The sequence below is a fragment of the Tupaia chinensis genome, unplaced genomic scaffold (genome assembly GCF_000334495.1).
Source record: "Tupaia chinensis unplaced genomic scaffold, TupChi_1.0 Scaffold139757_1, whole genome shotgun sequence".
Lineage (NCBI taxonomy): Eukaryota > Metazoa > Chordata > Mammalia > Scandentia > Tupaiidae > Tupaia > Tupaia belangeri.
In genome coordinates, this window is record NW_006199637.1 from 1,174,031 (window position 1) to 1,183,701 (window position 9,671).

Consider the following 9,671-nt stretch of genomic DNA (forward strand, 5'->3'; position numbering starts at 1 on the left):
AAAGAGTTGCCTACACACTAGACTAGACAGAAAAAAACATATGGAAGAAGGATGAAGGATGAGTAGATATGAGGGGGCAGAAAGAGAGTGGGAGGAAAGGAGGGAGCTAAGCCACCGAGGGCCAAAACAGAAGCTAAACCCCAGGGTCTTCAAATGTTAACTCACTGATTGACCCTTTATGACAAGTTCATCCAATAGGGAGGAGTATAGTCCTGTTTTACAGGGTGAAGTTCACAGAGGTTAAGAGCCCAGCCCAAGGCTACAGAATTGATAGGATTAGACTTTGTGCTAGGAATCGGAGCACGCATGACCCCAGAGTCCGTGTTCTCCCAGTAAAGGGTATTTTACTTGTGAGAGACAAGAGTCTGCAGGACAGCCATAAGCAAGAAGTACACGTGGCAGGAAAAGCCCTGGTCAAGGCCAGAAGGTATCCTTTTCTGGGTTTGCATGTTTAGAATTCTGCTCCACAGGAGGGAATAAACAGCTGATTCCACTCAGGGCTTTACTGCTGTTCATAGGCCGTGAGAGTGTTTATGTCATGGGCAGAGCTCCCCAAGTGAATTATAGCCTTTTATGCACTGTGTACATACAGCATTTTCACAGGACAAAGAAACAGGGCGTGGAAGGAATGCTGCCGTTGACCTTTTCTCTTTTTTTGTCCTTTCTCTTCAACCTTCTCCACCAACCTCAAACGTATACTGGCAGCCCTGAGCAGTTACTCTGTTCAGTTTAAGAATGAAGCCTTTAAACTATTTCTTCTTACTAGCATGAGCTGCTGTTTTTCTCTTTTATTACATTTAAAATGGATCCATCTTCACTAGAGCAGAAAGCAGATTTTTTAAAACGTTACTTCAGATGTTTTCTTTAGGCTGGTGTTAACATAAAGCAAATGTCTCTTGAAACTCTGAGCCAATCTGTTAAGAAAAACAGACTTCACTTATGATATTACTATACTGAAATCATAGGCTTGTGGTCTGTAACTTCTTAAAGACTCAATTCATACTTGCTAAGATGTCTATTTATGAAAAATACACATGCGCGTGAGCATGCATGCGCACATGCGCCGACACACACACACACACACACACACACACACACACACACATATAGGAGGACAGCTTTGCCATAGAAACCACAAAGACATGTCTGGTTCAGGCTCCACAGCCCGTACTACAAATAACAGCCCATCTTCTAAGGGCAGACCAGATCCTACGTATACTCAAAGCCAAAAAAATTAAACTACAACACTTCAAACGTAAAACCTGCTTTATAATTCCTTTTTAAATTGCCTTTCAAGATATGAAAATATTAATTGCTGTTACTACTTATATTTGCATGTTTTTTTTCCTTAAATAGAACTTTAGACTTGGGTGCCACGAATAAAAAGGGAAACTATAGTAAGGGTGGACACACTGTAGTTCCAGATAACAACTTAGAATTCTACATACGAATTTGGCATAGACTGAATTTCTAGAAAAATCCATTATTTAAAAGTCTTGAGCCTGTTATAAGTGAAAGTATACAGTATATACATAGTACAGGAGATGCCAAGAGGCCCCGTGAGAGGAAAATAGTTTCAGGAATGGGGAGGCAAGAAGAAATCCTACTAACCAAGAACGTTCTGGGTCCGGAAGGCCAGGCTTTGTAAGTCCTTTAAAACTGTGAGAAGTTTGATGTGATAAAGGCATTATCTCTATTGCTGGGGCTACAAATTTCATGCAGACATGGACAAATTCCAATTTGCTTATCATCCCAACCCTAGCATGGAGCACAATGCTTGGAACATGGAAGATACTTAATAAATATTGCATGAGGGAGAGAGAGGATGCTTAATAGATAATCTTCATTTGCGCGATTCTTTGGCTCTGATCATCCTTCAGCTGGGATCACAGGTGTGAGCATATGGCTGTTCAGAGTGATAAAGTAATAACCACATGCCACTCTGTAATTTATTTTTGGAAACTATGATTTGGATCCACTGCTGCTTCAATCTAGGAGGCCATGGTTCATGAGAACTGGTGGTCCAGGTATTGAAGTCTTACTTATAAAAAACACTCAGTATACTTCTATATTTACCCATTTCATATGACTAAGGTAAGAGCCTGCCATGCTGAGGGGTTCGTGAGCAAGAATCGTACCTCTAAACTCTAAACGTAAGCTAACTTTAATCTCTAGCAAATCTCTAGCTTACTTCCAAGTGGTTTTAATAGCTCTGAGTTATTTTGATAGCCATTTGTTCAACCAAGGAATAAGCAAGTCCTTCTTTGGATGATGGTTGGGGTACATACTGCAGAGGTGCACTGAGGTCTAGAATTCAAAGAGATTCTGTTCCATGTGGAAAAGCAGCTAATAGACCCCTGTATTGACTACTAAGCAGAAATTCTGTTGCTCTGTCACTTGAAATTCTTAGTTCTTAAAAAAAGATGAAAGTAGATGCCAACCTTTTCACCATTAACACTGTTTATCCACAACTTTAATCCTATTTAGTACCTCTTCTGTAATATGAATAGAGGAGATCACCGATAGTCTACAATCCATCTACAAAAAAAGCAGTCTTGGCCAATTTTAGAGACCAACAAAACCAGTAGGAAAAGGAAACACTTTCAGATCTAGGTCAGCTTCTTCTGAATGAAGCTAGAAAAGGGAGGGGGGCGGTGTCAGTGAACTTCTTAGGTAAAAGATCAAATAGTAAATATTTTTGGCTTTGTAGGTCTCTGTTACAACTACTCACTCTGTCATTGTGGCATAAGATCAGCCATAGATAGTAAGAAACGTGTGCTGCTGTGTTTCAGTAAAACTTTGTTTACAAAAACAGGCACAGGGCAGGATTTAGCCTATAGGCAGTAGCTTGTCAACCCCTGGACTAGACAAATAAGACGTTACTACTTGTAGTAAATAACAACGATTCACTTACTTTGCTCTTTTGGCCATTTCATTTCCATCCCATCTTGGGCTGTATGGATAATTTTTCTGGGCCTGGGAGTAAAGCTGTCCACTGTTGGTAAAGTGATAGACGGACTGAAATGTGAGAGTTGGCTGGTCTCGAGGGAAAAACAGGGGCAGGTCAACTGCAAAGACAGAGGAAAGCAAAAGAAAGTCAGAACTTCACCACATCTTAAGACATCTTTTTGGTTACATTGAAATGTTGAGTATGAAACTATTCAAAGCACAAAACATGGTATAGATAAAGGGTATAGAGAGAAAGACCAAGAAATGCAGGGTGGGGGCCAGCAGGTGGCATGTGATTATGGTACTGGACTCCCACGTGGCTGGTCACGGTTCAAGTCCTAGACCTAGCACTTTGCTTTCTCACTTTCCCTTTCTTTGTCTCTCTCTGGTCAAATTTTAAAATAACAATAATAATAAATAAGTTAGTAATCCTTAAAAAAAAAAAACCACAGGGTATCTTCCTTGCCTTCTAGGAGTTGATAATCTAGCTAGAAGCAAATACCTTGTATGCAAAATGTAACTGACATGAGGTGCTGAAAGAATGCTATTGAATGGTTCCATAAGCTCAGGGCAAAGGCATGGCTGGGCGTCTCTGGCCATCTGAGTTTCTCCTCTGGCACTTACATTCCAAAGCAGAGTTAGTTATATATCTCTCATTATACCACTAATACTTAAGGGTTGGACAGTATCTTCTGCATCTATAATCTGATGGAGAAAGGGTGATGGAGGCTGTTTTCAAGAGCGGATTTGGAAATGGGATAAATGGGGCAGGTGACAATCTTTTTACTTATAGGATATGGCAATTAGACCATCAGAAAAAAATAAAGTTATCACTCTACTTCCAATCAAGCTGTGAATTTTGATAGTCAGCAGTTTCAATTTTTTCCATATGTGTTGCCACATATATTTATATCTCCTAAATCAGTGGGAGCTCCTTAATGGGATGCAACAGGGACTAATCTGAGCACTAAATATGTCTGCTGTTAGACAAGAATAGGCTGATTCAAATCTTTGCTGTCAATATGTATAATGTACTCGTGTCTTTTCATTTTGGGGCCCTTCAATTCAATTTTAAAAAATAAAATGACTTGCTATTTTTAGTTATTAAAAACAGACTGTGCCAGTCTATGGCATGGTAGTTAAGGTGGCTGGACCCCATATGGCTGACTATGCAGTTAGAGTCCTGACCCAGAGGCTGAGACATATACTAGGTGCATGCGTATGTGTATGTGCATGTGTGCCTAAAATCTCAAAAGGAGGGAGTAATGGACAAGAAGGCATTGCATTGTGACCATTCCTCATGGCGGTGGCGGCGGGGGGTGGGGAGTGTTTCTCACTGCTTCTCTCTCTCTTTCTCCTGTGAACATAGGCACACTTTGGCAAAAAACAAAAACAAGGGACCAGCAGATGACATAATGGTTATGTTGCTGGACTCCCACATAGTCGACTGTGGTTCAAAGCCCTGACCGGTGACTTAAAACTCATGCCAGGCCTATGTGAATGCATGTCCAAGATCCCTAGAGGAAAATGGAGAAGGGATTGTGGCATGGCCACCACTACCCACCCCCGGGGGTGATTTCTTGCTTTCTGTCTCTCCAGCAAGGGCACGCATCCTATAGCAAAAATCTCTCTAAAAAGGAAAAAAAGAAAGAAAGAAAGAAAACTAAAACAACAACACTAGACTGTTTTAATAGCACATTTTTAAAGGTATATAATGTGCATCTGTGTTGCTTTCTGGCCTTTTGGCTTTTCTCATGCATAGTATATGTTTGGGTGAATATGATCCACTTGTAGGGCAAAAAATGGGCATATAAAGATGACCAGAAAAGCATATATAGAATTTTCTATCTTTACAGAGTACTTTTACATACGTTGTTACCTAGAAGTCTGTGTAAGAGACATTACATTCACCATCTGCACTCAATGGATGAGCAACTTGAGGCTCTAAGGTTTATTAACTTGCTCATGTCATAGTTAGGCAGGGGCAAGACTCGAATCCAGTCCCCTGACTCAAATCCTGGGCTCCTACTATGCTACACTGCTTCCTCCTCATTAAAGAATACTCACTCACTGTGTCCTAATTACACTGCATTAATCTAAAGTCTCCATTGTAAAGGCTGCACACGGTTCACCTTTTTGGCTTACAGGGGCAGATAAATTTTAAAAACTACGTAACTAGGCAGTTATATATTTATTACTATCCTTCTCTAGGGTGATATACGACTTGGACTAGGCCTCTAAGCGCCCAACGTGAGTTCTTGAAGGTCAAGTTGAGTTCACAGTGAACTTAAAGATATAAAACAAAATGAAGCAAGAACACCTCAAGAAACAAAAATCTGTCCAGTTGATAGGGCCTCTTAGGCCTCTGAGTATGCTTGACTCTGATGATGTCTGACTCAGTGCTTGAGGGGCTTTCTACAGATGAATCACTCTGCAACCAAAAACAGCGGCCTGGTTTTGAATGGCCACTCTTTAGTCATACATATTTTTTCAGCTTCTTTCTGAAACAGCGAGAAACAAAGACAGACACAGGTGCATTTAACAGGGTCCTGCACCCCGTGATGCTCCCCAACCCTGCCAGCCTGTCAGGATCACAGGCATGCATAGTTGTGCCCAGTGTCTTCAGGTTGACACGGGATCTGAACTCAGGCCTCCCATGTGGCTCCAATATTTTTTTTTTGGAGAGGTTTTTGCTATAGGGCATGTGCGCTCGCCAGAAAGACAGAGAGAGACAGAGAGATAGAAAGCGAGAAATCACCCTCCAGGGGGGGATGGCCACGCCACAATCCCTTCTCCTCCATTCTCCTCTCGGGATCTTGGGCATGCACGCACATGCGCCTGGCGTGAGTTTAAGCCGCCAGGTCCAGGACTCGAATGGCAGTCGACTACATGGGAGTCCAGCGACATAGCCATTACGCTCACTGCTGGTCCCTGGCTCCAATATTGTATAGTGGCATCCTACTGCCTGTGCTAGTTGCTTTTTTTTTTTTTCCAAGAGAGATTTTTGCTATAGGGCATGTGCACTCACTGGAAGAACAGAAACAGAGAGACAGAAAATGAGAAATCACCCCCTAGGTGGGATGGCCATGCCACAATCCCTCCTCCATTCTCCTCTTGGACCATGTGGGAGTTCAGAGATGTAACCATTTTGCCATCTGCTGGTCCCCCTACAATTTTAAAGTGCCACAACAAGGCAGTCTTAATATATGCCTGTTTGCTCCAAAGCAGAGATTTTTATAACATATAGGAACAATATAGAGTATGAAAAAAACTGACTCAAATTATAAATGATCCAATTCGGGGAACCCATTTGAATACTTTATTACAGAGCAGGGCCTGGAACATCTTTATTCATCTTGAACAAGTATTACTGACTAAAATCAAGTTTATGTCTTTTCTGATTACTCATTTCATTTCCTCTGATTAATTTTAGAAAAAAATGCCTATTCACATATACTTTAATTTGACTTCAGTTGTTGTCATATTACAAGTTTCCAAATATAAACCAAGATTCAGATTAGCATCCAAAGGGATCATTAATAGCAGAAAAATATTTAACATGTGAGCTTCTGTACAAAAAAGCATCAATTTAAAATAACAGAATTCAATGGCAGTGATTTATGAATTTAAAATAAATACAGTCATTGCTCAGTACCAAAAGCAATGCAGATCATACCACAAGCTATGTGATTCCCATGCTACTGGCTTGTTTGGACTTTGGAATGCATTATATATTTGTGTTCTTGTTATTTTATTTCGTAGAAAATAAGTTGTTGGCATTAGTATTTTGATAGGGTGAAAACTTATTTTTCTACCTATGTCTAAACTATCTTCTTTGACTTCCTAAATGTACAATTAGTACAGAAACAATTCGAAATACAAATGCAATTTATTTACTAGGCAAATGAGTTATTCTGATTAAAATAAAAAAAGCCAGCAAGCCATGTGCTGTTGATATATCCCAAAAAGTATTTATTTATTACATGATTATTTCTCCATGGAGATTTGTCTAACAAAGTGTAGCTAAAGCCAATATTAAAATCTGAATACTTTCTCTGTACACATAGTAACTGAATTATTCAGGGAACAGGAATGGGCAGAGTACTTCACAGAAAAAATTGTTAATCCACATGTTAATTCACATATGAGAAAATAGAATTTTAAAAAATCCAAATATCTTGCTCAATTTAATGAAATTATATTTTGTCTATATGAGTCAATAGTCAACAAAAGGACAGCTTCTTTAAAACTGTTGTATGCATAGAAATGGGGTAATAACTAAAATATTTATGAGAAATTATTGTATTTTTCTTATAAGAATGAGTTGAATGGTACAAATTAGTCAGACTTTAAAAAACAAGAACTTGTTTTCCTCATCCCCACATGTTTCTGTGACTTAACCTTTGCCTATAGGTTAGCTTATGAGTTTCTGATACATAGTGAAATAATTACTTTAGGCCTTCAAATAGCTGGAAGGAATCTTTTGGACTCGAAGCAGTTTGGGCTCATTGTTTCAGCTATATCAAAATTGCACACGTCCCCATTTGCTTTCTTAGAACCTATTGGCTCAAGTGTGGTTCCCAGAGTAGACTCATTCCATTTGGTTCAGTTACATTTTGTCAGTCTTATTTTGACAACTGCATCCTATTTGCTACTTCCTGGCTCCAGAGACTGACTTTTGGAGAGCTCTCTATCCACAGAAGGGATGGTCTTCACTTGGTTCTACAGAATTCCAATATCCACTTCTGAAGCATTACTTCCAGGAACTTGTGCAAACAAGTGTCATTGAATACTTCTGATCCTGCAAACACTGGGCAGTTCACAGGGCTCACTCAGGGTTCCGATGCCCTTGGAGAAGGCATGAATAATTAGGTTGCATGCCAGTTTACCTCAGACTGGGCAAGTATAGAGACGGGATCTACTGGATCACCTGGAGGTGATCACCTGGAAGTGACAACCAGCCTTGTGGCTTGAGAGGAAGTTGAATGCACTGAGAAACTGTGCTGCCTCTCTCTCAAGCATAGTCAAGTTCAGGCGGACGACCAGTCTGACCTCCCCTCACACACAAGCTCACTCGCTTCTAAATGCTTGTTTCATGATAAGAAGACTTCAGTGAAGTTGTACCTAGGTTCATAAGACTCTCTAGAAACTCCTCACTTCCCCAAAAAGCTCAAAAAAGGAAGAACAGCCCTGAAGCAGTTGAAAGAAATGCTACACTATGCATCTGATTCGGATAGCCTGTCAGACACTTAGAACATCGCAGGCACAGTTCTAACAAGTTGATTAATACATTCCAACCACTCCTTCCAGCAGTACCACGCAGGAAACGGCATGCGCCTCCACCTTGGTAGCTGGGGGAGATACTCTTGTGTGCCCACCTAGCAGCCATTCTCGAGCCTTCTTTCTTATGGGTAGAGCCCTTGCCCAATCAGAGATGGAAAGGATTGGATATTTACTTTCTCAGCCTTCCATAAAAATAAGGCACAGAATATGACTTAATCCTGCCCATGGACTTGAGAGTAGTCAGCTCAGGGTCCTCTGAGAAATATTTCCCTCTCTGATTAAAGATACATGCAAGGAGAGGCTTCCATTTCATTATTGCCTTAGATCTTATCATGTGAAATGTGGACCCTTAGAGCTGTGGCACCCTTCTTGTGACCATGAGGACAAAGTCAGACCGGCATCAGAGAGCTGCCACATTTTTCGCTGGAGCAGCCCAGCTCTGGATTTCTTGGTATGTTAGATGATTAAAAGCCTTTCCTAAATCTCTTTTAGTCAGGTCATCTCATACTTTCAGTCAAATGCATCTAAGGAAACATTATTTCTGGCAGCTTCTGTCAAGAAGGCAGGATAGCTGTATAATCTATTTCAGAAATATTTCCACCAAGCATGGTTAAACAACATTAAAGGCACATAAATAGGAAAGTTTTAGTTGTCTGGAAAATTCAGTTTTGTGGGACAGTCCAGTCTTTGAAAATGCCAAACAAATGAGGGGTTAACCATAATTGCCTCCCTGGAAGTCACATCATCAAATATTTTCATCATTATTCACAAGTCGCCCATTATTTCCTTTCTTTGAACCTTCTAAAGGATATATTCCTATGCTTGCTCCCCTGTACTCTCGGGTTAGTAGGGAAGAAGCTCATGGCTCCCTGTGCAGTGGTCATGGCTGCATTTCTGGGCCTCTCCGGTTCCTTGACACCTTCTTAGGAAGTTGCAGGAAACTCATTTTCCAATGCTGACTTCACTTGAGGTTGCGTCTCCCTGAGGACAGTCGGTGCACACCTCATTCCCAGGCTACCCTCACACCGATGCGGGGAAGACTGCCATTTCCCTACTGACCACCCTCAGTCTTACTTACGAACTACACACTAAGCTTTGGAGACACACGGATTCCAACCACTAGAACATTAAGAACCACACATCGGAAATACTCATCTAAGAGAAATATAAAAACAAAGTTTTCCAATTCAGAGTGTCCCCATTCAAGGCATTAAAAAGCGCCTGTTATCTACCTCCTTTTATCATCAGAGCCTTTCATTAAGTGACAGGGAAGACTAATTATTAAGTGTATTTTGATAAGCCAATTTTACTTTTCATTGGTTTAAGCCATTTTAAATTTTCAATATTTTGTGTGATTTGGTTGTATAAAAATATTACCTTTGGATTTTTTTAAACTTAAAAATTTTAAATTAAAAAATTTTAAATTTAAATTTTAAATT

The 9,671-nt window shown here is 40.3% G+C and overlaps 1 protein-coding gene across 6 annotated transcripts in view; it reads right to left on the reverse strand.

The window, feature by feature from the left end:
• BABAM2 (BRISC and BRCA1 A complex member 2) overlaps positions 1–9,671 on the reverse strand; it is a 444,577-nt gene that overhangs the window by 34,077 nt on the left and 400,829 nt on the right. For 5 of the 6 annotated variants that reach the window (XR_003546792.1, XR_003546791.1, XR_003546790.1 and 2 more), the window contains one exon: positions 2,915–3,068. Coding sequence is in view for 2 of the 6 variants with exons in the window: in XM_006162134.3 (XP_006162196.1) it covers positions 2,915–3,068 (154 nt within the window). In the remaining 4 variants the exon portion in view is untranslated. Of the gene's footprint in view, positions 1–823; positions 915–2,914; positions 3,069–9,671 lie in introns of those variants that run through there. The other variant, XM_027765812.1, reaches the window with a different exon arrangement.